The 27,947-nt window shown below is 40.3% G+C and overlaps 1 protein-coding gene and 1 non-coding gene across 5 annotated transcripts in view; one reads left to right on the forward strand and one right to left on the reverse strand.

The window, feature by feature from the left end:
- Positions 1-5,532: 5,532 nt before the first annotated feature.
- On the forward strand, positions 5,533-5,604 carry trnaq-uug (transfer RNA glutamine (anticodon UUG)). Its single transcript has one exon. It is a non-coding gene; the product is annotated as a tRNA-Gln (tRNA).
- Positions 5,605-6,419: 815 nt separating this feature from the next.
- Positions 6,420-27,947, reverse strand: part of LOC132977492 (tensin-2-like) — a 29,403-nt gene continuing 7,875 nt past the window's right edge. For 2 of the 4 annotated variants that reach the window (XM_061042092.1, XM_061042094.1), the window contains exons 2-27: positions 27,699-27,810; positions 27,495-27,532; positions 18,645-18,677; positions 18,500-18,549; positions 18,171-18,354; positions 17,848-17,898; positions 17,632-17,754; positions 17,480-17,544; positions 16,657-16,740; positions 16,452-16,564; positions 16,244-16,304; positions 15,471-15,546; positions 14,891-15,020; positions 13,783-13,848; positions 13,563-13,679; positions 12,081-13,481; positions 11,813-11,963; positions 10,869-11,728; positions 10,620-10,751; positions 9,408-9,500; positions 9,146-9,223; positions 8,880-8,957; positions 8,514-8,682; positions 8,269-8,337; positions 7,945-7,974; positions 6,420-7,763 (exon numbers count right to left, since the gene is read on the reverse strand). In XM_061042092.1, the coding sequence (XP_060898075.1) occupies positions 7,619-7,763; positions 7,945-7,974; positions 8,269-8,337; positions 8,514-8,682; positions 8,880-8,957; positions 9,146-9,223; positions 9,408-9,500; positions 10,620-10,751; positions 10,869-11,728; positions 11,813-11,963; positions 12,081-13,481; positions 13,563-13,679; positions 13,783-13,848; positions 14,891-15,020; positions 15,471-15,546; positions 16,244-16,304; positions 16,452-16,564; positions 16,657-16,740; positions 17,480-17,544; positions 17,632-17,754; positions 17,848-17,898; positions 18,171-18,354; positions 18,500-18,549; positions 18,645-18,677; positions 27,495-27,532; positions 27,699-27,810 (4,509 nt within the window). In that variant the 3' untranslated portion in view covers positions 6,420-7,618. Of the gene's footprint in view, positions 7,764-7,944; positions 7,975-8,268; positions 8,338-8,513; positions 8,683-8,879; positions 8,958-9,145; positions 9,224-9,407; positions 9,501-10,619; positions 10,752-10,868; positions 11,729-11,812; positions 11,964-12,080; positions 13,482-13,562; positions 13,680-13,782; positions 13,849-14,890; positions 15,021-15,470; positions 15,547-16,243; positions 16,305-16,451; positions 16,565-16,656; positions 16,741-17,479; positions 17,545-17,631; positions 17,755-17,847; positions 17,899-18,170; positions 18,355-18,499; positions 18,550-18,644; positions 18,678-24,889; positions 25,007-27,494; positions 27,533-27,698; positions 27,811-27,947 lie in introns of those variants that run through there. The other 2 variants (XM_061042093.1, XM_061042095.1) reach the window with 2 other exon arrangements.

Here is a 27,947-nt window from a genome sequence, read left to right on the forward strand (position 1 = left end):
TATTGTTGAACCTCTCAGGATAAATGGTGGTGTTTGTGTGTGTGTGACGGGGCCATGCGGAGGGGCTTGGGTGAAGGTCAGGGGTGTGTCTATAATGTAAACACAGTAAAAGCGACAGATACGAAGGGGGAGAGGGGAAAAGAGAGGAGGGCCCCATCCGGTCCCATATATCCTCTCTCAAGTCATCTTTCTCTACTCTTGTTGCTGCCAGAAAACAAAAGATAAAAACCAATGCCGTTCGAAAAGAGGATAAACTGTGAGCAATTTATTATGATACAACAGAAAACGTACGTGCCTATTATAAATATGTTGATTTTATAAATACATTTAATATTTTAAACTGCGATTATTTTGTATTATTTTATCATTATATTTATGTATTCCAATCAATCTGTTTGTGTTAACTTGAAATTGTCTATTTCTATTATTTAATTGACGCAATTAAATATTTTTTTTCCAGGACTTTTCCTTTTTCCTCTTCCTTTTTTCTGTTTATCAAATGTGCTTTGTAAATTGTCATGAGCTCCTGTTTATCCCCTGTATAGAAAGTAAAGTTACAGTGAGCTTTCTGTATCCCCTGCCAGCACCACACCTTGTCCAAAACAACAAGTATCGTAAGTATTTTACTCCTCTCATCAATAATCTGACATGATTCATCTTTTTTTTTACCCGCTCTGTTTCTAAGGAGCACTCAACAATTAGGGTCACACCATAAAACCTTAGAACACATACAAACTTCGACATCCAGTTCTGTATTATGTATGACACTGAAAAAATGTGCATAACCCGAGCCTTGCAGCACCTTAGAAATCTGTTGCAGTTGATTCATGTGCGGTAACTAGTAGTAAAGTGTGTGGGTGTTAGGTTCATGCTCATGGAGAGTTGATCCTTGTCCTGTGGCTTGGGCGGTCTCCAAGTCTGGCACCAGCACTGGATCAAGCCGTTCAGCGAACAGTGATTTGTTTGGCTCCACAACACCCATGTAAGACATGTATGCTGGCCCAGCCACTTTGTGTCCTCAGATGCTCTGGCCCTGCACACTGAGCTTGGCTTGCTGTTTGGAAAACAGAAGAATGGAAATCATAAATCAGAAACACTTGACCCACTAAAAGTAAGAGAATTAGTCTTTGCAGCACTGGTGCAGAGACATAAATAACTTGCATATTAACAGAGTGCATAATGGCATATGCCTTGAGAAGAGACTGATTTGACTTGAAGCTATATTGAAATGCAAAGGGACAGTGCAGGACAGGTAAACTCGTACATTTAAAAAATATATACTTGCGATATAATGACTGCAGTTTCAGAGGAGATGCATTTAATTCAAAGCAGTATGTAAACCTTCAATTCTGAACCCACCCCCCATCTCACAACTCTTTTTGAAACCCCTTTACCAAATAGCCTATCCAATGTACTGCTTACACTTCTCTTTTAGCACAAAGACTAATCTTGTTAAATTGGAAGGAAACCACTCCTCTAACTAAATTCTCAGAACTTAATGAATTTGGAGAAAATAAGATTTGCTGCATGAGTCTATTGGCAGATTAAAACAAATATGGCAGCCTTTATTTTCCTACTTGATTTACAGATTGTGAAGGGGATTCATTTTTGGATGGCAACATATACTTTTTTGTTTATTCTATTACCTGCTGGGTATTAGTGCCATTTATTATATCATAGTTTGTTTAGTTTATGGGTTCTTTTCCAAAGTCTTATTTTTTTTCCAATTTTGGCAAATGTGTATATGTTGACTGCCATTTCACTGTTATGTTGCTTTGAAAAAAGTTGTTAAAGTATATTGTGTCCATTATGTGATATTTAACAGGAAACTACTTAACCTCCAAGAAGCAAATACAAAAGTTAAAACCATCACGTATCCAGTCATTTCTTTAGTGGCCTGAGGACTGTCACAGTGCAACACAAACAAGCCATCATGTCTATGAGAACTCACTGTGTCCAGTCCTACGAGCCGAGCCCTCAGGTGTACAAACGCACTTGAAGCACCTGAAAGGGTCTCTGACAGGATGCTGAAATCAGAACTGATCAACTCGCAGATGTCCTTGTGGATACACTCAAGCGTTGCCTGCATCAGTGCTGTAGCATGCATTCATGTAGAGCCTATGAAACCCAGGATATCCTGCCTGAGGGACTACCACCCTGTTCCATTTACGTCTGTCATCATGGGATGCTTCAGGCTGCTGGTCAAAACCCACACAGAGAAGACTTACTTTCCCCAAGCGATCTAGACAGTGTGCACTTTTTACATAGAACAAATAGATCATCTTAGGATCACATTAACCCCTGACTGTCCTTTCATTCTTGAGAGAATACTGCCGATTACAGCACAGCATTCACTTGAACTCTCCTCATCCTCAGGGACCACATCTATATGCAACTGAATCCTGGACTTGCTGACAGGCAGGGGACTGGTGGTTAAGATTGGCACTTCCTCCTTTCATTCTTAGCACTCCAGCCCATGCCAGTACTCCCTGATCACACATAACTGTGTGGCACAGCTCAGCAACCCTTTCATCAGTTTGAGAACAAAACCAAGGCCATCAGCTCTTGACAAGTTTTCCTGAAAGGGAAAAAAAACTGATTGTGTAATGACTTTCATCTATAGTCTGATTTATGTAACATAAACAGTATGATTTGTTAATATTATTTCTTAATTCAGGCACATATACAAAGTAAGTAATACAAATTCTTATGTATGGTTTTCTTGTGAATTAAAATATGGTTAAAATATGGGAACATCTGATTCCTGACCAGTTAGTTAGAAGAGGATCAAGAGTAGTCAGATCAATAGAGGACACTTAAACCCATTATTTTTATTTTGCATTATCTCCTATAATAAAAAGAAATATTTCTCTGACAACAAACCATAGCGAGATCCTTAAATATGGTGACAGGATAAGTACCGTAGTTGTAGGAGATGATAGTGGAAGGGGGGTGGGGGGTGGTGGTGGGCCACCCTCATTCTCATCAATATGCCATTAATCTGAGAGAGTCAGCAGTTTCAGGTTCCTTTAGTTCAGCAGTACAGAGAAATGTCAACATGTAAATTCAGCATCATGGCTCCTTAGATTCTCTCTACCTTACACACAGAGAAGCAGCTGCATCACTGTTTGGTGTCCATGTTGCACCATCCTGGACTTTAAAGCTGTACAGCAGGTGGTGTGTACAACATAGTTTCTCACAGGCAATAAACGACTATACCTCTGGGACATTTACAACACGAGACATTCGAAGGAGGCCCGCAGAAACATACAAGACCACACTCATCCCAAGCCACAGACTAGACTGGCTTTAAACCTTCTGGAAAACATTACCAGAGTCCTATTTCCAGAGCTGACATGTTAAGGAAAGCTTCATCATGAATGCCATCAGACAGTTACATTTGTAAACAAAATGTCTCTCATTCAAATGCTGCCTATAAAGGTTGAAGCGTACTGTTTTATGACCAATTCAAAAACAACTACTTTGTTAAACCAGTGCAATGCTTAGACTGTTTGGTAATTTGGGAATCACTTTTGTAACCGTTCTGAAGTGAGGGGTAAAGCACAATTGTATTTCATTTATTTTTATTTTAATGCTGTTGTAATCCAGGAATAGTAGTCAATTACCCTACTTGTTATTTAGCATGTAATAGTAGAGCATCCCTGTCAAAAAGGTGTATATGATGCCCTAAAATTTGGATACTCCAAAAAAAACTGAACAGAAATAAATTACTTTAGTGAATATACATTTCATTTTTTTGCTTAACAATGTTACAATAACTTCAAAATAAAGTGTATAATAACATGTTTTTCTACTCTAACCAGTTCAAGATATTCTATTTTATTAAATTAAGCTATACATGCAGAGATCATTTTAATGTATTGGTAAAGTGTCAGCTCCGGAGTTTCTAATCAGATAAGTTTATAATTTCATTGTCTTTTAAGTTTTTTTTATCCCAGCAAATCCTGAGCATTGTGGGAATTCCTGTGTCTTCTTCAGTTATGTATTTAGAGACCAAAGGTTGATTTTCTTATTGTAATTCCTCAGAGGATTGCAGGGACTGAAGGGTTCTTAGACCTTACAAAGTACAAAAATGGCAGGACTTTGCAGACATTGCCGATGCTACATGAGTCACACTTATATCATCAAGTGATGTGGATAGACTGACTGACATAAAACTCTGAAACCTTGTAGCACGGCCATACTTTTCTCCTTCACTGACTCACCAAGAGCTGCAGTATTGAGAGCTTGCTTTAACAAGAAGACGGCCAAGGTCCATAAAAGTCCCTTTAGTTCCCTCTTCTGGAAAGACAAGGGAAGACTCATTACCCGTCTACTGCAATATGGATCGCTGGGCTAACAACACAACATTTCTTAAAATCCTATGTGGCTGCCAAAGCAATGTACAGCTGTGTGATTGGTTAGGCTGGTTCCATGCAATCACACATACGTGGAGCCTTCATTGTTTCTCAATCACAAAGGAAGAATAAATTAACACAAATATCTAAGAATATACTCTTATTATACATTATTAAAAAGTATTAATGAAATGAGTAGGTATACCTCCAAGTCATTATGGTTGTCAATTGTCAAAAGGATAAAGTTTTAAGAATAGAGTTGGATGGTGAACCGTCAAAACAGCTGGGCACCAAAATTACTGCCTTGTCAGGTTAAATTTTACGCGATGGAAACGGTAACAGTGTGATTTCTGTGTGTAATGCATAAACCTGCCTACAACAGGGATATTAGCTCAACCACAAACACAAATCTCCTCCATGGAAGAGGTGGTGGAAAAATGTGTTTTTGTTTTCTTTATTAGACACTATTTTTTTTTTAATCTAATGTGACCTTTTTTAAAGTTAAGTTTATTTTCAAATATTTATACAATCAGTAAGCTACATACGAGTCTAAAAATGTACAGTGGGAAGATGCGTACACTAAAAATAATCGTTACCACGTTCTAAATAAAAATGTTACTGAAAAAAAATATGTCTATAAAGTCATCAAAAAGATACACTACACTACACTACACTACACTATAGCCTATATGAAACACATCAGTTGTAAACAAATCAACTTTATTTTGAAAACAAAGCTTTTATTTTGACATACCGGATGACAAGTTGTATGTAGCTAGCTGCCCGCCTAATTGAAAGTAGCGTAAAATTATTATTGTATCTATTATATATGATTGCAGGCCCTGTAAGACAAACGTGGCCGACTATCTCCACCTGTAGATGGATACGGATGTAAACAAGCTGTCTCTGGATTCACACTTTAACGTCGCTGCCTGTTTCTCAACACACGTTTCGTTAGCTTGTCAGAGTTAGCTAACGTCAAATTAGCTTTAACGTTGTAAGCTAACTAGCAAAGCCTACACACGGTCGATGACTCTCTGAGCGAGTCAATATGTGGTTCCGTTTTGTAATACGTATAACAACATAACTTACATTCCCAATTGTTAATTATTAGACATCACTATAGGGCAAAACAACCTTTAAATACAGTAATACCGACGTGTGTGGCAGACATGGTCCCATGGTGTAATGGTTAGCACTCTGGACTTTGAATCCAGCGATCCGAGTTCAAATCTCGGTGGGACCTCATCCTTTTGAATTGTGTTTGTATCACGACATTCATTTCGTAAGAAATGGATTATAATAAATTAAACAAAAATACATTTAAAAAGGCCATGTAACATGAACCACATGAACTGCCAATTACCTCCGTGGAACCCCATAGACGTGAAATAATTGTAGGCTGACAGGGGCACATGCCTCAAAGTTCTTGAAATTTGGCAAAAACTTTTTTTCAGCTTTCATTTTGAATAATATATCGTTATAATCAAAATAAAATATGGACATTTTATTTCAAGACATATAGGCCTATCATACCTCACCTTTGTTGAGATGTGTCTTAGTTGTAGGTTATTTTAGATTTAAGCTGGCAGATTGTAGACCTTTGGCCTTAAAAGCACACACTATGGATGGAACAGGTGGTTCACTAATTGCGAATGTACTTGAAGCAAGGAGTGATGGCCATGTACCAAATCAGATTAAAAAGTGAAAGGGACAGTGTTGTGTCTGGCAGATGAGCTTAGAAAAGCTCAAGTAAAAAAAGACTGGGGCCAGTGTTTTTAATTTGTTTAGAGGAGTTGGTTTGTCTGTTAAATGCAGTGGAGCATATCTATTTGTGAAGTAAATAGTAGGAGAGACAAATGTTGACCACACATTTCAATGGCTGTACAACCTCAGAGAAGAAGATGGTATTAATGGTTTCTTTGTGAAGCCAACAATTAAAGGTTAGATGAAGCTGAGAATATGTAAAAAGATAACACAAGGACTTGATAAATAAAGCATGGAGTCTGATAAACATATTAAAATTTTAGTTTATGAGTATTTGAGTAATGAAGAACACACTTGTAAGTCATTTTGATTTTATTGCTTCAATTTTCTGTCAAATATAACACATTATTTGACATGTTTTGCACCATCTCAGGACTCAAATATATTACTTCATTTACATAGAAATTCATTATGAAAAATAATGATTGTGCTTAAACCATCTAAATACTGTATAAATTTATAGAAAAACACGCATATACCAAAAAAATCTAAATGTAATAGAAAAAAAAATAATATCAAGTCTTTGGCTTGAAGGCAAACTCCCTCTTAAAGATAAATCCCTAACATGTTATTTATATATCTGGAATATGGAGACTTTTCAAAACCTTTTTTATATAGTTGCGATGCCAACACTGATATTCATTTGAGAATGTTCTTTGATGCCATTTTTAACTTCACAAAGTAAGGCGTTTTATGATTTATAGCTTTAGAAAACTTTAAGATAATACTTTTTTATCCACAATATTTACATTTGATTATTTGTTCTGCATTAAGGCGTACCTCTTATATATTAAAATGCAGTTATAAGCTACATTACACAACATTTTGTGAAACCATATAATACCTACCTGTTTTACAAAATTGTATATGTAGGTGTAGTCGTTTCTAATAGATAGAAAATATTGTTTTGATAATTTATTTGTGAAGAAAATATTGATTGTTACAAAAACATGATAATACTAGTTTTAATGTAGCATAACTTCCATTACCCTTTGGCACATTGCATTAGAAAAAATCAGCTAAACACACCTTCATGTATGACTCTGACATTCTGCATTGTTGATGACCATCTGAACTCTTTCTGTTTGCTTCATATTTTGATGTAGAATTTTCTAAGTTTAATATAAATGGATTGTCACTCTTGCAGCATGTGAAGTCTGTTGCACATTATTTGAAATGTTTAAAAAAGGAAAAACAATACAAAAAAATCAAAACAGCCAACTCCCTCAAAATGTTATTTCCATCTCATTTGGAACAAAAAGTAGCCAAAATGAGGTCAGTTTTTTTTGGCTTATTGAGCGCTTCCTCTTCAACTGTTCACTCTGTAAACTGTATACTCATCAGAGTGAATCTGTCATCAAACAGTCATACAGCCAAGCACAATGGTGCACCTGTACAAATACACACACACAGACACACACTTCATCAAAAATATGTCACAATCACATTAATATCTCCCCCAGATCCCCCTTTAACACAGAGTTTGTGCTCTCTCATCTGTGTAGCTGTGGTCCCAGCATGACTTTGTTGATAAAGTTGACAATGGCTACAGCTGGCTGCTCGGGGTCCATCTCTGCAAACAGGTGGCAAACGTTCTCTGTAGCACTGCCTGTCCGCCTTGCCACAAAACCAAACATCCTTCCGCAAAAAAAAGACACAAGTAGTCAAAAGAAGGGACAGAAAAAAGACAGAATAGATAGAAAAAAAGGCACAAAAGACTAAATGAATCCACACTACCAGAACTGATTGTGATTAATTGCCATGCAACGTAGCACATTGACTTGGTCAACAATATAACACAAATATAGCAAGCACTTACTTGCTTGAAGTGCTATCAGAATTAGTCCACCTGAAGCATGGGTGCATAAATAGAGACACAGACAAAACATTGGGAACATGAATAACAAAGACATGGAGACTGTAAAACAAAGACTCAGCTCAGACTAGCGCTCTAAAGATATCCACAAAGCAAACAAAGAGGCAGGCAAATCACAAAGAACTTATATTTCTTAAATATAAGTCTAAACAAAAATGATTTGTACAGCAGCAGAAAATACACATTGATTTTACTGAACATGGTCAGCAGCCCCAGGATAAAGAATGTTTTTACATTACATTTGTTTTTTAGATTTTAATGACCTACCTCTTGTCTTGCGGATCAAGGCTGCTGAAAGTCACACTGCTGATTGGATAGTGTCTCCTGAAAAATACCCTGTAAACACAAACAATATTATTACTCACATTTCTTTGGAATTAGAAGAATACTATTTAGAGAAATGGACACGGTGCTAAAGAAATATGACACAAAAAGAAACAACACTTTTTATAAATATCCAGGTTTTTATAAATGTCCATTGCAATGAAAAAACAGATGTGTCTAAGATGTACCTTCTCTTGCTGTCTGTCAGAGTGATTCCCTGAGCCGACACCTTGAAGTGGACTACTGTCGGCACTGGACGTGGACTCAGAGACAAAGTACACTTGGTTGCCTTAGAAATGGCCTCAGGGCCCGTCAGTGACTCGGTCTCCACAGAGTTCAGGTACAGCACGTTGCACGCTTGTTTTTAAGAGAGATAAAGAAATTTAAATAAACAAAAGTGTGTGATCTAATAGGTCTGTGCTTTGAAAGTGTGATGCTATTGCAGTCTCTGCTGGTCAAAGGTGAGAACTGCAACTGTTTAACATTTAAGAAATCTTCAATTGAAGATCGGATCACAACAGAATCAGAAAAAAACAAACAAGCACATGTCTTACCTGCTCCTTGTTTGAGGAGGTCAGCTGCTGTGCTGGTGTTTGTCACACTCTGCACCTCCTGAAGCTCGCCCACTAGGTCTGAAACATCATTAGTCAGTATTTAAAATGATCGTTTTAGTTAGGATCCAGTCAGTATTTGTTGATTTAACCTTCCATTCTTTATATTGTTTAGTTTTTGTTGTTATGAAAATGATGTTTTAACAGTATGGAAGATATCATTTGGGCATATAAACTCTGACATCTTAATGCATGAAAAACATTTTTACCTTTTTCTGGGATGCGAAGGGCACATGGCAGAGAGATGGGAGTAATTGAATGCTGGTACACTAGGGCAGATAAACTTCCTGAGATATAAAGACAGAAAGAAGACAAAAGTAGAGCATATCAGGATTATAATGCACCCAAGGAGAGAAGATCTTAGGAAGACGACCGGAGAGAGAGTAAATACTAAAGGGCTGTTTCAGTATCACAAACATCGCTAAACATATGAAATATGTTCTGGCATGTTGTGTCTCTCACATAACTGACCAAAGTAGGACTCGTTCTGACAGCCCTTGATCTTCACTCCCCGCTGCCCTGTCTCGATGAGGAAGTGTCTCACCAGCTGTTCAAGAGGATCCCCTGGGATAGAAGAGGGGCGGAGGAGAGAGGTGAGGATGAAAAACATGACAGACTTTCTGGCTGCAGAACAAATTCTATGAAAATACATGAACAGAAATGCAGGAAATATCAGGCTGTAGTTATTTGATGCCTATAAAACCCTAATGTCACTTTATTTTGATTCAATGACAGTGGCTATTTGGTCATTTTTACTTGATGCATGAACAGAATGTACCCAAAATGCACTAAAGCTGAATATCTATTAACATTTAATTTACTCTGTACGTACAACTAACAAAAAAATCAAAGTGACCTTCACAGAAATGCACAAGAATAATATTTGGGGCCTAGTTATAACTCAGTTTTAGTACCCCTGACTCATATTTGATGCCACAATTATAATTTGCAGACTTCAAACTAAAACAAGGATTAGGTATGTAACTGTGTCACTTAAACGTGAAATGTTGAATGTATTAACAGCATAAATGTAAAGTAGAGTAAAGGAAAACAGAAACGGCTTCATATGTAAGAAAACTGTTCAAGTGAGTTGTGCTGTTTGCCATTTATTTTTGTACTCATAACAGTAAAGATAGCTATTTAATTCATCGTCCCATTTAGCTACAGCAGTATGACATTGAGCCAGCATGCTAAACACCGTGGCTGCTGTTTGCTGGTTACATACATGCAATGTCTTTTGCTTCAAACTTTACTGAACCTGGCCTTGATGAGAAACTTTTGAAGGACTCAATTCCAAGATTACCTCTGTGCCACAAACCCTGGATTACTTAATTATGTGGCAAGATTCTTATGTTTATCGACTTGTAGGTTGCTGCAACACAGGAACGTTTGATTCTTTTTCTTTTGTAGAGGTTTGTTGTGTAAACTTGCGTCTTGGATTAGAGCTATCACCTGCTCTTAACATGATTACCTCTGATATTTTTGGGCTCATTTTCCTCAGTTAGTAACCTCACCTAGCTAAAACAAATATTGGATGGCAGCCTGGCACCCTGAAAACAAAGCAGCTAAATAATTTACAGTCGTTGAATATTTCAATATTTGCATCCATGCTTTGGTTACTGTACCATTTCTAAAAGACCCATTGGAAGCTAATTGCTATGAATAACACATTATAATGGATACCTTTGATGCCAATGATGTTGGCATTAGGAGGTGGGGTGGCTACTTTGAGGGCAAGGCCATAGGCCCCCTGGAAGGAGTTGCTGTCTCTGATGAGAAAAGTTCCTGGTTCTTTATCCTTCAAAACAGCTATTGCTGCAACACAAAAGGGCACAGAGTAGGAAGGTACAATGAAAAATGGCGGAGGTCAAGCTGCTTGATAATCATGAATAAAAACATTGCTCATCCCTTCTACTGAATTCAAATCCTCACCTTGGTCTCTGGAAATGTCCGGCTTGTACCAGTGCTTCGAGCTGTCCTGGACAAACTTAGCATTGACCCTGTTGTCCGAGTCATCCCTACAGCTGTATTGTGCGGACCCCCGTCTCTGCTCCCCCACTGCGGGGGAGAAACTAACATGGTGTGTAGGGGAAGGAGCAGAGGAGACCCTGAGTAAAGAGCTGTGTCCATTCTGGGATCCTGCTGTGTTTGAAAGCCGTTTCTTCTCAGGGAGCGGGGGCTGCATGGCGGGGATGGTGATGGCGGTGTACCCAGTGTAGGGTACATGCGGGACGTTGAGTAATGGGTAGTAATAGGATGCTAAGGGGAAAGTCGGTGTGTTATATCCATCAGGCACGGGTGATGGTGGTTTGTTGTCTGATAAGCCATCTCTGTCCGGAGTCAGTCTTTGTCCTGCTGCCTCTGAAGCTGATGTGGAGCCCCGAGGTGACGACTGGAGGTCAGGGGAGGCAATAGGAGAATTTGGACAGGTGGTGGAAGGGCTCGAGTTGGCAGAAAGGTTCATGGCGACACCTCTGCTGCTATCGGATGGAGCATCAGTGGGAAGGTTAGAGCCGTTGAGTTGCACTTGGACCGGGGTGATGAAAACAGTGGCATAGCTTGAAGACTGCAATTGCTTGGTTCCTCCTGAACTTCCTTGGATGTTGGCTTCTCTTAGCACAGCATCAGGGCCAAACCTTTGCTCACTTGATGTTTGTGTGGAGCTTATGGATATGTTGGAACTTTGGCTTTGCGTTTCTCTTGGTGATGGCGACACAGATTGGCTGTCGTTTGAGTTGGGCTCCAGTTGTGTGGAGGTTTCTTGGCTTTGAGGAGGGCTATCAGCAGGTATACTTAAAACAAAAATGGCAAGAAATAAAATAATTAGCATTTCATTTTCAGTTTTTGTAGATGTCGAAAACAAAAGCTACACCAACCTGTCTTCTGTGTGTGTTGGACTGCTGCTACCAATGATCGTGTAGTCATTATCAGAGTCCACTCCAGCGTTGCTCGACTGGCCATTGGAGTCTGATTTACCTTCTGAACCCTCGGATATGTTGTCTTTCATGTCAGCCTTGGCTTGTTCCACTTAAATAGAGGTGATATACAAAGAAAAGATGTGAGAAGAAGAAGTGAGACAAGAAGTAACACACGTGCTTTTGGCATGTTAAAAACCAGTACAGATAGTATCTATCCATAGTTCACCTTTATTATGCTCAGTCTGCTGCTGGTCTTTAGATCCACAGGGGTTCTCAGGCAGTCTTCCTCTCCCTGGTGAGGGGCTGCTAGCAGGCAGGGGTGAGGCTGATCCAGAGTGATACCCTGAGGCGTAGCCCCGGCTCTCGTGGCTCTCTGCCGGAGAGGACTGATTAGAAGAGCAGGGGCAAGAATGGCGAGGCTGTGGAGGGGTGTGGTACCCACTACTGGCTCCATCCCGCACATCCATTAAAGACTGGGGGCTTGGGTAGCCCTGGTGGAGTGCCATGGCATATCTAGGGTACTCTGGGTTCTGACCTTGACCCAAAGGGGGCTGGTAGACGTGAAATGCCGGCATGGCTGATTTACACTGCCAGATTTCTGCCTCCCTTGCCACCTCCCAAGGGTTCTCTCTTTCCCACAGCGGAGGCGGCTCTCTGGCTCGCCCCGCTCCTTTGGACCAGTGAGGGTTTTCCAACTGGTCCGGGTTCAGCGGACCGATTGTCCTCACTGAGGCGGACTGGTGCTCTCTCCTGCTGGAGCAGTCACGACAGGAACAACCAGAGGATGGCGCCGGAGAGCCAAAGAAGATTTCCCTGTAGGGGCTGGAGGGCAGTGATTGATGGGAGAGGTGAGAGGCCGGAGTGTGGCCGGGGTAATGGAAGAGATGGCACTCTTCCCCAGTACAGAGTCTGTTTGCGGCTGGGAGGGTGTGGCTGTGCTGGTGGGCGTGTTCGGGGGTGGAGTACGGGTAGCAAGGCCTGTGGAAACAAGGCGGGGGTGGGGGTGGGGGTGGGGGTGGACGCTCCCATGGTAACTCTGGTAAAGGATGAGAACTATGTCGATGGCAGAGTTCCATATGAGTTGCATGAGGAGGCGGGGACATGGATTTGGACGGTAAGGCCGGCAGTGTTTGGCTTTTTGGGTTGTTTTTAGTGCTGTTGCACCGGCCGAGGCAACGACTGTTAGAGATGCAGGGTTCTCGTTCTCTCTCCCATCCAACTTCGCCACACTTTGTACCCGCTCGACCGCAGCAGAAGCGCTCTCTCCTCACGCCCCCAGGACTTGACGGGTCTCCATCGTCTAAAATAGCGGTCTCTCTATCCCTCTCTTTCCCTCTTGTTATTTCCTTTGCTCCATCTTCCCATTCTCCTTTCCCAGATGGAGATGTAGGGTCTCTTTCTGGGTGGTTTGTGGCGTCTTTCAAGTGACCACAGGGGACCGAGGAGCGTTTGGAGTCGGGGATGTAGATGAGAGCCTGCGGCGGGCTCGGAGGGTGGGGCTTGACTGTTGGGCTGCTTGTGAGGCATCCATTTGTTGATGCCGCGGAGGCAGTCGAACCCGGCCCTCGACGCTTCCTCACCTGGGCGTACAGGCTGCCGTCCAGAGGGCCTCTTGTATGACAGATATCTGGAAAAGAGATGGCTTCTTTAAATTTGATAATTTAATCCAAAGAAAACTTTTACACCTGTGTGTTTATAGGTTTCTTACTTTCCATGCTGTCTTGATGATGAAGGTTGAAGTTCTCATAAGAATCCCACCTGACCACAGGGTCCGATGTGTTGTAGTCCACTTTAATAGACGCATCGTTTTTGCGGTATTCTCGACCTAAAAGGCGGCCATTTTTATTATTGTATTGAAAAAAAACTGTCAGATGAAGTAATGCACCAGAGGACGCAGTGACAGACAGCAAACAGCCGAGAATAATCACCTTTCATTTTTTCTGGCCCATTGGAGAAGATAAACTCAACTGTAGCATCAGGAGGGAACCTGTCATCTACAAAAAGAGGAGCACAAAGGCAATGACTAAAATATCCAGACTGTGTCTGAAGAGACTGATTAAAAAAAAACACAGAGGAAAAATTGTGCTCTGTGAAGTAGAAATACCGTGTGAATAAATAAAGACACTTAAATAAGGATTCTGTCAGTCATTGTAATAGAAACAGAGAATAACACTATACAGATGCATACCAAAAATAAGTTTCCTTTTTTCTCTCATTCATGCGGACGTGTAATATGAATCATATATTGTATTCATGCATCAGCTTAAAGCACTTAGAGCAATTCACATGAGACTGCTGCTTACTTAGCCATGTACAAGCAATTCTGTTTCATGTCATTTGATATCTGAATCAAAAGACACACAAACACCACAATGATCTGAAAATAAGTGGGTTTTGAATTATACAGCCATGTTGGCCAAAGAAAGAACAATAATATACAGCAGGGTTCTATTTGTCTATTAGTTTTTTAGTTTTAGTTTATTTGCACATTTTTTGAAAGAAGAGTCAAACAGAAAAATAAAACAAATAAAAAATAAAACACGTGTGCAGGTGAGGTAGAACCCCATGAGGGCTTATCTCAAAACCTCACCTTAAGAGATTAAACAAAGTTCAAATAAAATACAGTAAAAATAACAAAGTAAGAATATTTACTATCACAAATAAAATTTACCCAATTGAAAATTACAAACATTGAAAACATAAAAATATAGCAAAACAGGACATACAGTATGTAGACAATATAACAAAATCAGGACGATTCACTATTCACTACAAATCTTTCTGACATCAACACATTTCTCAGTCTCAATTTGTATCTAGAAAAAGACAAAAAATCTTTAAGTAAATAAATATGCGTGTTCCATAATTTGAGTATTTTATTGAGTACTGTCCTCGAGATGTATGACACATTGGTAGGTATATGCTATCTATCTATATGCTTATGATACATTCAATTCTAAGTTTATTTAAGCCCTAGTATTGTCTAAAAGCCAACTGGCTAGGATATAGAACCTTAACAGACCCTTTGTTTTATACCTGTGCATGCCATGTCCAGTTCAGTCTTGCCAAACCACAGCTGAGCTCCATGAACAGTGCAGGTGTGATATTGGACTCTAAACACAACCTCCCTTTCTGCTGAGCGACTCCGCCGATGATAACACTTCACCTGCAGAGAGAGATGAGTGATGTATGAATACAAGAACATCTTAAAATATTGACATCATGGTTTATCTGCTTTGTTTATGGGTTCTGTTGCTTTGAATCGTATGTTTCAGTCTGTTTCTTTGTAGGTCTCTTAGGAATATAAAGCCTTTCAAGCGTCTTGAGGAGGCATGCAAGACAGCGCAAGAAAATCATTAAGTGCACATTTTCATATTCTACGGAGGATTTGTAGCTTAAGTGGTTTAAAATAATCCAGCACTTTTCAAAGGCAATGATTCAAAGTGTATCAAAGCCAGCAGTCGAGTAACTGGGAATAAAAGGATTTAGCTATAATACAATTGAGGTTTTGCAGTTATTGCAGTAATGATCTGTATGTGTGGATATGCATAGTGTTCAAAGGTTTCCAATAAAACTGGTCATACAGACATATAGGTCATGATAAACTTATCCTCACCATAATGTCCCCCTTTAATAAAAGTGCTGGCTCCATAGTCACACACAGTTTCCGGGCCCTCGAGCTTTGGGGATCACTGGACACACACATACACAGAATTCAAACAAAACACCACACCAGCTAAAAACATTGATAAAAACACTCCTAACAACACTAACCTTAAAGGTCACACACTGTATTATGCAAAACACACTTCACCATGTTCCTAGTCTGTCTACAAACACCCCAATTACAAGAAAAGTCCCTCCTCTCCTTTTTTTTTCGCCTGCTCCACTCTTCATGAAATGTGTGCTTAAACAGGCCTTTTGGAGATTTTCCCTTCATGACATCACAAAGGGCAGTAACCCCTCCCCCAGGTGGGTGACACTCCCACCGCTAGGTGTTTGGCCTTTCTACCATAAACAATAGGACATGGTGTAAGAAAGCCAGAGCCACCCCAGCCCTTTCAGTTGGGTGTGGCCGATAACAGCTCACTTGCATTTAAAGGTACAGACACAGAATCAGCCTGTTCTGAGCAGGGCTGAAATAGAGGCATTTGTAGGCATGATAAAATACAGGATCAGAGTGGATTTAGAACAAGAAACCTCAGAGACATGTTTTGGAGACCTCTTAGACTTATTTAAACTATGAAAAAAAAAAGAGTATAATATGTGACCTTTAACATAAGCACAGACTGGCCTACACCTAAACACAGAATGCGATGTGTATGAGCAACATCTGTCAGTTAGACAGAGGAAAGAAAAGTATCTGCTTGCATGACTTTTTGTACTTACTAGACGCCTGAGGTGTACACCAGCTGTAAAGACTGGTATATTTTTAGGAAGGGGTAAAATCCTGAAGAAAGATGATTAGAAAAAAAGGGTCAAAGACTGCATTGTTTGTCATTGTTAAATTTCTTTTTTTAAACTTACTTTGCGATAAGATAAGAAAAAACTGTAAAAACTCAACCTCAAATGTTTGGCTTTTTTGTGTGAAACTGACCTCCTCCTGTCTGGAAGTTGGGCATTGATGGGATGAGGATCTGATGGAGGAACAGGGGGCTGCTGTTCATTTTAATGGTACCCGACAGTAAACCTCCAAAGTAGTAAATGTACCTGAAGAAGAGAGAGATGAGCACACAATGTGATAAAAAAAATGCAGCACAAAAAGAGAGGACAAAATTCAAAGATACTTTAGTGTGTCTGACCTGTTCTGAGAGGGCTGTAGGGAAGAGGACACTTTGTCTTCACAGAACTTTCTCATCGCTAAAGTGGTGAGAGCCTGCTCCGCTCTGTGGACACAACCACGTGTGCAATATTAAATGACGAAACAACATCCATGCAATAAATGTTCAGAAGTTATAGAGTGTTTTGGAGGTTGAGTTCTGTCATTATTTACTTTTCATACATGTGTCTTCTAAGAATTTTATTTTATAGGCATTATGGATATTTACATTTTCTCTGGGTACAAAACGTATTAATTGTATGCACCAAGGGCCGTAATCTAGAGCTAAATTAGTTGGTCAATTATTAGATTAATTTATCGTCAGAATAAATATCATCAACAAATTGATAACCAATTAAAATGAACTTTTTTTTTTAATTAACACCAAAAGACGCATTGGTTTTCAGCTACTGGATGAAATATATTTCCATTTGGTTTGTTTTCACTTGTATTTGTGTTGACGACTGTTATCTGGGCACAGAAAAAACATCATATGTCAACTTTGGCTCTTTGAAATTTAGTTGTTTTGTATTATTTTCCGACATTATGAGTATTATGAGTAGCCTGATTAAAAGAAATATTCATAAAATTGTTTGATGAAATTATCTTCCAGCCATACAGTTTTTTAAACCGACTTAACTATCACTGAAAGGTGATCAAAGATTGTTTTTGCCTTGATGGCAGATAATAAAAAATGTTGAAGAGACATACAATTTTTTGAGGGTATAAATGGAACTGTGATAATTGTAGATTCAGCTTGCATAATTCATCTTCAGACATGCGTGTATTTGGATAAAGAAAATTACCCAGCTGATATCTTGCTGTAGTGCATGTAGGCAGCCACGATGACCCCCGTCTTCCCTTTGTGACCCTGTCAACAGATTAAAGCGACCATGAAATAGCTTTCCTTTCCTTTCTGTCAACCAGGCAAGCACATGTGGATCCAGGTGGCACTGACCTTACAGTGGAGAACCACCACATTGAGAGGGTCAGAGGTCAGCCAGGTCTCCATGGCTTTACAAATAGCACAGATCTGCTCCAGGGGTGGAGCGTGAACATCTGGCCAGCCAAAGTCCTGCACCTGGAGAGCAAACAATTAAAATAATGGTTTTTGAATTCACTCATGATGCCAGTTATAGTTTAAAAATCTGTTCTCTTTTTAAAATAAATTTACCTTTGGGTTGAGTCTGGTGATGTCGTGTCTCTTCTCTGATAGATTCAGTAGCTAAAAAGTCAGACACATAAAGATATGTCACAAATCTTTTTTTCAGCATGAGAATGAAGATGCAAAAAAGGAAGCAGTTAAAGGAACAATATGGTTGTTCATTTAACATAAAAAAAGACTTTTTTGTCTAGTTTTTTGTTTATTTTTGGATAGTTACACACGCTCAGGAGTTTGTTTCAATACATTGTAGTTGCAGCCACACAGTACAAATATGTATTTATTTTAGGAGACTTGGAGTTTCTATATTTCTTGTTTTCAGTTTGATGACTTACTAAGAACTTGTCTTGGTGTTTGGACTTCAACATTGAGGCCACTTCCTGAAGGTTTGTTCGATACCGCTGCTCCTCCAGGTCCGGCAGGAAAAAGACGGAGATGATCCTCTCTGTGATGTAGGTGAGGTCAAAGTCATAGTGACGCTCCATCACATGCTCCATCACCTTTTCCACACTTTTACTCCTAGACATTTTTTGGGGGGAGTCATTGTTTTAGTGCTGCTGAAACAGGCCTCAGGCAAAATCACAGTTTATGCTCTATATACAATTTATTTTGTCATTAATGTAACATACAGTATGTAAGTAGGGGATTCAGGGCTTCTGTGTACCTTGGAAGGGAGCCTCTCTTCTTCTGTGGTGTGGATTTGGTGGAGCCGTGCTGAAAAACAATCCAGAAAGAAAAAACTCTGTAATCATTGATCACACTATATATTGTAAAGCTACTTCCTTACAAGATCTAGTAAATACACTTACCAGGTCTGGGGTTGAGGTACAGGTGAGAGTTGCCTAAAAGGAAACGGAAAGCACACAGTTAATTGTGAACATAACCATATGGACACACTGGGAAGCTGCAAGCCAAGTCATGTGTTTGGTTTAACGCTCTTGGTCTCGCTCCAGTAGCGCAGATGAACGGATGGAAGGATGAGGAGGGATGAAGAGCTGATTGAGGGGATAGCACATTCATTCTCACTTTCCTTTCTGATGTGCACAGCAGCTGGTTCGAAGAAGAGGCTGTCTGTAAAGATTTAGCTGTTCTGCATGATGAGTTAGTGACACACACACACACACACACACACACACACACACACACACACACACACACACACACACACACACACACACACACACACACACACACACACACACACACACACTCATCCTGATACAGACTTACAGACTAATTTCACTTAAAACTCTTCCACTCTCTAATACATTGTATTGACTTATTTAGATTCTTGTTCGGTTTTATTTTCCTCACTAAAATAACACAAGTCTCAATAAAAATGATTGATTGTATCTGTGTGTCTCGTAAAGACGCAGGAGGAGACCAAATGGCTCAAGTTTAATGGCGGAAGATTCTACATGTGGTGTGCAGTCCTGGTTCTTTGCTGGTGAGTCAACAGTAACTTGCCAAAACCCCAAACACAGATTTACACAGGGAAACAGAGCAAGGGAAGACAAGATCACCCACAGAGCCACAATACTCTATGAACAGACATGAACAGGATTCTGTGCTTTTTCAATTCTAGATTGTTTTTTTTTATAAAAGCAATTGAGGCTGAGGTGCCGAGCAAGTAGAAAGTGGTATGTAAAAAAGTTATTTTTAGACACACAAGGTATTAATTTATTATGCAAATCACATCAAACTATTCAAAAACATGGTGAAAGATGAGCAACGAATTCAACACGGCTCACAAATCAGGAAATGAACTGTGAAATGCAACAACAATAACTGTGTACTTTGACCGTAAAACCTTGACAGGTGCCACGCTGTCAGCTTTTGACCTGTGCACTACCCCATGAGAGTGACTGACAGCTGAGCTGCCCTCTGAGGCTGAGCGCCGGCCAGTGCTGACAGGTGTCAGGCAACAGGTTAACGAGTCAGATGCCTGACAGACAAAATGATCTACAGCAGAAACAACCTCGGGGGAAAAAAAAGCGACTGACCAGAAATGCACAAATGTTTCAGGGTGCTACACAATTCTTTTAGTTAGATAACTTCCAGGTCGATATTGATTTTAAGGCCGACCTTGTTGACCTTTCTCGCTCAAACTTTGAGTACTTTAAAGGCAACTAATAGTCAACCCAAGTGAATGTCAGGGATCTTTGATTCAAGGTCCCGAGAAATGATGAAGAACACCTGATAGTCGAGGTCGGTTGCTCAGTAGATTCAGAAGAGCTTTCTGACACATCATGTCAGCAACAACACTTTGGCATTGTTCAAATCAGAAGGAAGATGAGGCATCAACCGAGGACCAAACTTTGTGAAGGCGCTCCTGCAACTCCTACATAATGGTCTTCCTTGTGCATGCTTTCAGAAAGAGAAATTTACTTTACATGACTTTAATCTGATTTAAACCAAAATTTGCAGCAAATTTGATTTGCAGGCTGAAGGCAGTCATAGGAAGTCTGAGCCCACCTAGCATTATTGTAATGACTATTATCTGAGAGCAAAGCTTTATAGGGAAAAAGACATGTGATGTAGGGAGGAATGGGTATGGCGTGCTGTAATTGGCTACTGCATGGCAAAGCAAATTCACCAAAGTATGCTACTGCTGAAATGACAAAATGATGCCATCATCATGTGGTTATTGTCACGAATGTCTCAGAAATACTTACAAAAACCCTTTTTATTTGGTTTTATTTTTTTTTCATATCCATGGTATCATGAGGTGATATCTGTAATATCCACATCTTTGCTCACGTCAATCAGTTCTTTTCACATTCCACGACAGGAAGCAAACATTGTCCACACTCTGCAGTGTGCAGATGTAGAATCACAAACATGTTATAAAACCTGCAGTAGGAAAGGAGAGTACGCAGAGATTCAGCCACAGGGGAGAACTCATCTCTTAATAGGCTTAATAATGGTGGTTAAATGAATAAAGTGGTCCAGGAAGGAACAGTGGGAGACAGACACAACATACACATGTACACCCACATATTAACAAAAAAACATGCACACACACAAAGTCGCCAGGGGTTGAACATGAAGACAGAAAACACCAAAATGCAGCATAATAAAGACATAGGGACAAGACACCAGAGTCAACAGGAAACAATTTGCAACAGGATGTCAGCACTGGTCAAACTGGGTTCACATGTAGCCTACGCAAGCACATACAAAACACACACTCAAACACACACATGCATAGTGTTAACACGTGTCTTTGGAAGCCCTGCCAGCCTCAGGCTCTTCATTTAATGCATGTGGACTGTATGATGGAGCCACATGGAATGGAGCCATCTGGTTCAGTTTGTCTAGTTGTGGTGCCAATGACAGCACTCAACGACGCCCTCAGGGACTCACTTACTGTTAAGAGGACTGGATGCCTGGACTGTTCTCTAAATGGTTCACTTTGCCTTGTTTATCAAGTCAAACGTTTCATTCATTTATTACACAAAATGTGGAAAGCTTAGCTTGTCACATGTGAGATTGTGCTGCTTATATGAATCATCTTTAGCTCTATTGGAAATACTTTTGGGGAACATGCTTCTTACTGAAGCTGTCCAGAGTTAAATAAATAAGTACATTTCTTATGTCTCCAGCAATAACAAAAAGCTACTGCCAACAGAGAGTTAGCTTAGCATATAAGACTGTAAGCAAAAACAATTAGATTATTTCTTGAAAGAGCTATGAGCTACTAAGATAAGCTAACTGGCTGCTGGCTCAGACATATAATGGGAGTGGTATCAATCGTCTAACCTTCCTCTGTTCAGGTAGGAATACATTTTCTCCCAAAAAAGCATACGTACGTCGTTTGTTTCGGCTAACAAGCAGTCAAAAATCAGAAAATAATAGAAAAATTATCAATTCTGGCGTTGCTGGCAGCCCTTTGGCTAAATTAAGCGCGTTGAAAACAATAAAAAATAACTTGCCTGAAGTTTAAAGATTCTACATTTCAGCATGTCTTAATTAGTTATTAAGATGGTAAAGCTTTCAAAGGTTCTAGTAGGGGGGTTTTGCTATCATTTGGACAGAGCTTAAGCTGCTTGCTTTAACTTCTGACTAAGTCAACAGATTTAAGAGTGATTGGGCTCGTCTTGGGCTCTAGTGTAGTGCACATTCTCACTACATTTTTCGATTTATACATCCTATCTGATTAAACTAAAGATTTGACGGATTAATCAGCCTTAATCTACATCCAAACTTCTTTACAGCTTCCTTTGCCGTGAATCTGCTCCACAACAGATTAACTGTGGAACGAAATCAGAAAAGTTTTTCCCTGCCACATCATGAATCACTGCTCCTTTTCCAATGAAAAGGAAATCCAACACAGAGCTCTGCCGGAGCAGCTGAGTCAGTTTCATAGAAGCTGGAGATACATGTGAGTGTTTGAGACACACGCGTCAGTTTGCCATCCAGGAGGAGCGAGTACCACTCTGACAGGCACCTCAGATCTGACATCACACTGAGGAGAGGGAGAAGTGAGTAAGCCTTCCCATTTCAAACTGGAAAAGCAAAAATAACCATCGCTTATTCCAAGTTCCATAGACTCACAGAATGACACTGAAGTCCAAAAAAGCTAAATAAAACTGATGCATTTGATTTATTTAAACAGACAGTGAACATTCTCTAAGTATACCAGAGGGCACATTTAGGAGTGGCCACCATTTAGGAGGCTTAACATGAAAGAATTCCGTTCTTTCTTTCTTCTCCCATTATCGGCCTGCTTTTTTTCTGGTTTCCTCTCATCTTTGATCCCCTGATTTTTTTTGGGATTTCCTACACTGTGCAGAATCCCACTCCTGCTGCAACCTCACACTCCTGTTTCTCTCTCTCTTCTTTCAGTGCCTGGGGACAGGATAAACACCATCATCCCTGCCGTGAGACACAAGTATGCCCCCCCCCCCCCCCCCCCTCTGAATAAACAACATGTGATGACAAAGGACACCTCGATAAGCATCACACATAACCAGGGCATATCACTTTATGCAACTGGAGAAGAAGAGAACAAGAGGAAGCTGGGATGAGGACTCAAAGCAACAACTTAAAAAAAAAACTGTCCAGGGAGCAGAGATACAGACGCAGCTTAGAGGGGTGAAAAAAAAGGGAAATGTGAAGGAGAAAAAAAGGAGAGGCATACAGAAACGCAGACAGGAAGTGAGAGCGAAAAGCTGGATGGGAGAAAGATGTCAACAGCTGAACATGCTGACCACTGACATAGAGCAGAGAGATTTTGCAGAGCTATTTTGATAGAGCTCCTTATTTTAGATCACACGTCCCTCAGAACCAGAACACTCAAAGGTTCACTTTGTCTATAAGTCCGTCAGTCATCTCACAAGTCCACTTTACTATTCTGGCAGCAGCAGCAATGACATTTTTTAGGAGATTCAGAAATGGATCTCTAGTAAAGCTATGTCTCGTGTGACTGCGTCTTGGCATACAACATTTAACATCAAATAATCCAAAAATATCCTCTAATACATCTGTGGCAATATTGATTGTGCCTAATTCCTGGAATAGTGACAAAGAGCACTTATCAAGCTGGCTTATGGTTTCAGGAAATTAAAAGCAATGGGTAAACATAAACACTGTTTGCATGCATGCCTACTTGTGTGTGTGCCCTCTGACACTTGATTATGGATATGAGAGAGGTAAAGCAGTACATTTAACTTGAGAATTATTTGTGCAAAATGTTAGGTCGGTTATAATGAGCAACAAAAATGTGACGTCCATACGTCAGTGGCTCTATAAGGTTACTCATACAGTCTGTTCATGACATCATCATCTTCAACCATTATCCTGCCGAGTTCTCCATCTCTTTAGACTTTGCTGTTTCTACAGTCACAGGACGACTTTAGGACGTGTCTCCTGTGGTGAGAGACACAACCGACTGGACAAGCTGAAAAACATGAAACGTGTTGCCATGCTGTTCAAATACTTGATAAGCAAGAACCCAGAATAATAAAAACACCAGTCACACACAAGCTCGAGTAATAAATCAGCTGAAATGAGCAGACTGAAGATTGTTTGTTTACATCGTGTGTTTAAGACAAAAACAAACTTTACAGGCAACTTTGTAGATCTGTTCTAGCTCCGCTGGCACTAATCAGGACAAATGGACTGCATTAGAATTTACAAAAATGACTTTATTATTAGCACAGGGTCCATTATATTATCATAATTCCTATATCAATTCATAAATCAGCATGCAACATTCGCAGAGCAGCTGGTGTGTATGAGCAGACAGTGCAACCATCTGTATCTCACTATGCAGCATTAGGAGCCATCAGATGATGCAAGGATAGTTGACTTGGGGTTATTTACAGACATTTGTCTCTGTCAGGAAACCTTTGGAATACACCATACAACACAAGCAGGTCTGTACACAGTGTTGAAGTAGAAGTGGATTGATGGATTAATGCAGAACATTGCATTTTAACTACACATGCTTTCTGTATTCTGCACTAGTTATTTAAATACTGAACAAAGTACTAATAAGAAGAACTTCTAGGTATGCAAACACTTGTAAAATCACACACACAAACAGAACACACACTCGCATATATAAAAGTAGAGGGAAATATGCCCCAAAACACGCATCTAATTTACACCCCAAACAACCAAATAAAGTAGTGTATATCTCAGGATGTAATGCAGAGTCTATATTATACCAACCTGCACATATACTGTAGTCAACAAACTCATAAAAAAGTCAATCTTATACGTTCACTCTCTAGTATTAAAAATTAAAATCTCTATTTTTTTGTAGGTCACAGCAGGGGTCTTGCTTCATTTTCTGCACTTGCCTTAATCACAGTCAATGAAATCCTCTTTCTTGGCAAAGCGAGAGTGCACTGACTTACAGCTTTAATGGAATAATATGCACAATCACATGCCACATTATCAGAGCATACCCCCATGAAGAGGCTAGAAGGTTATTCGATTGCTGCTCGGTAAAACAGAATGTACAGTACAATGTAGATGAAAACTGCATATTTATGAGAAAAGCCAAAGCTGTCACAAAGTAAATAAGAGTGCCGAGTGTTTTTACCTCTCAACAAGCAGCTTCAGTGTTCCCCTCTGACTCCGAGCAGTCCTGTCTGTGGAGTGGGATACACAAACCTCCCCACTCTCCCTCTCATACAAGCTCTCTGCTCACTCTCTCTCTCTCTCACCAGCGCCCTTTACCTCCCTCCCTCTCTCTCTCATGATAACACACACTGTCCCACTGTGCCAGCAGCACATGCAGAACAGCCTTCCCTTCTCGCTCTGCCTCTGCCGTTCGCAGACTGTAACGCGTGTCACTGTGCAAGCACTTTCCCTTTGCACATGCACTCACATACACATCAATTAGTCAATGCAACACATGCAGACAGTGGGCAGCCCTGCAGAGGCACATGGTGCTGATGTGCAGTGACCATAGAGAGATATGACAAGAGGCAGACTAAAGGGGCAGCATGACAAAGGTTGCAAATGAGCCATGGCTAGAAAAACCTGTGTGTCTGGCATATCATTTGTCCCTGTTAAATAAACAAATACATGAATAATAATACAAAATTAGATGAAAATACAAGAGTTTGAGACATTTACAAATGATGCAAGAGCAAAATAGTGAGGCAGTTACAGAGTGGGTAGCCTACTAAAATGATAATGCTAAAATGATTTAAGACATAAAAAGTGAAAAAATGCCACTGAGGAGTCGCAGAAGCTTTATGTGCAACAACATAAAACAAGGAGCAGATGCTATCCCAAAGATTCAAGGTTAAAAAAAAAAGATGATGACAGTGAGATGCAAGGGATGAATGAAGTGAAAAAGAAAAGAAGCAATATGAGATGCATATTAAAAAAACTTCAGGAAACAGAGAGAGCATGGCGTGACATGCAGCAGACAGCAATTTGTAGCCTTGACCTAATGTTCCCCCTCATTTATGAATACCCCCAAATGGGACTTATTACACACACACACACACACACACACACACACACAAACACAGTCTACCTCCCCAGCTGCCTCTCACTAATTCGTGTCCCCCAACAGATCACTCACTGGCAGGCATCTACGGCACTCTTGTTATTTTCTATATTTACCCGCTCAGACTTCTCATGTCCACACTGATCATCGTTCTGTGTGACGATGTCCACTCTGGTCGCCACGGCGCCTGCCTCTCCTGCAGCCACCATGAGTTGTTTTTGGCTATTGCCGTGGTGACCAGAGGGGACGAGTATGACAAAAATAATAATCTTATTTTGATGCATGCTGCTGAGGCACAACAGCTGGTAGTACCCAGCAGTACATTACAGTGTGTCCGTGTGTGTGTGTATGAACAAGGGGGGGGGGGGGTTTGCCCCCTCTGGTCATAAATCCTACAGGATTTGTGCTGACCTGAAGAGCTAAGGACTAAAGGGGATGGTGCAAATGCGCTGGGTTTGTTTGTGCTGTAGGACGGTGAAGCAAAGCAGCACAGTTGCAGCAAGGTCACTATCTCACTCAGTGGTGTGACACTGATGTGAGGCCAGAGGAGAGCAGAGGAGGCTGCTGATAATGGAAGTGTAAAATGAGAACAAAAATACATTTTATTTTGATTCTGAAAACCTAACGGTCATCACTGAATCAATGCGAGAAGCGCTCTGTAATTCAGCTCCATTTTGATGATGACATGTTTCCTATACTACGGTGGCTGTCTTATTCATGCACCTCTTGATACTGTGAATCATCACAAACTATAAAGCATTTTAGAAGTTTGCTGCTGCCTTTTCTAGGAACAAATTACAAAGAGACCTGAAACTTAAACAGGTGGTCTGATATAATTATGATTGTGGCCAATTGTGACAATTATTTACTGGTTTCACTTGTTATTTTAAATGTATTATAGTAATGTGTCCATTGTAATGTTTACATGTATGGCTGCTCAATCTTTGTTGGAAACCTTTTGGACTGTCTTGCTGCCTGTGTTGGCCAGGACACTCTCATAAAAGAGATTTTTAATCCCAATGAGCTGACACAAAATGCTAAATATATATGCACATTAAAAAACTAACATATAGACATAAATATAGCTTGGAGGGTCAAAGGTGACAATCACAGTGCTCTAAAATGATTGCAGAATGATTATTTGACACATAAGTAACCCAAAAAGAAGAGCCATTAAGAGAAAGACATTTCCTGAGTCACAAATCCTCATACAAATTTTGAAATAATCCGCTCTGCAAGGTGCCATCTCCCTGAGCTTTGCTGCTTCGTGAAGCTTTTCTCCTGCTTTGACCCCCACAGAGAAAGCTCAATGCTGCCCCCTTCAGTTCGGCCCAGGAGATCTTCCCCCTGACATTGTATTGTGCATTATATTACTCTTTCATATGCAAAAATGCTTCATATCAATCTGTTTAAGAGAGTAATTTCCACTGTGACGTTTGAGGTTTTTGATGTTGATTACCACATGACTGAATCAGTCACAGCAACCTGAAGGTTTGCAGTTCAGGGGGAGGCCATCTTTAAACAGAGATGTAGGTCAATGCACATGGCTTACTCCACTTCAGACTAAGAGCACATGTGAACCTCTGACAAAGTGCTGACACAGAAACAGACTTTTTTCAGGATGTGAGGAGTGAGGCAAAGTGTTAAATTTGTGATGAATTCAGCAGAGAAAAATGGGGCTTACCTTGGCTTCACATGTCTTGTGGACTGCAACCTTGCATTCTGCAGACATCAAGGAGAACACAGAGGTGAGGGACATGATTAAGTCTGACATCGGCTTTGACAGAGACACAGAGAGGACAGTCAGGGTGAGCTCATCAGTGTCAGGTCTTAGGTGTATGTCAGTACTGTCCCTTTAGGTCTTCAGCCTGACCTTTCTGAGACTCACCTTTGCAGAGCGCCCCCGGGTTATCGATGTTCTGGTTGCACACATCACACACTCGTTTCCTCTTGAAGCTCTTCTCTGTGAAGGCGTGGCTCCCAGCTCCCCCTTTGGCCAGCTGCAGACACACAGAGGGATTCAAGTCACAAAATTAAAACTGACCATATAACTAATACCACATTAATGCATTTCTACTGAGAATGTGACATATTTAGTTGTAACATTCCTTGTGTCTTAATTATTCCTTCTGAAGCA

Source organism: Labrus mixtus, chromosome 7 (genome assembly GCF_963584025.1).
Source record: "Labrus mixtus chromosome 7, fLabMix1.1, whole genome shotgun sequence".
Classification (NCBI taxonomy): Eukaryota; Metazoa; Chordata; class Actinopteri; order Labriformes; family Labridae; genus Labrus; species Labrus mixtus.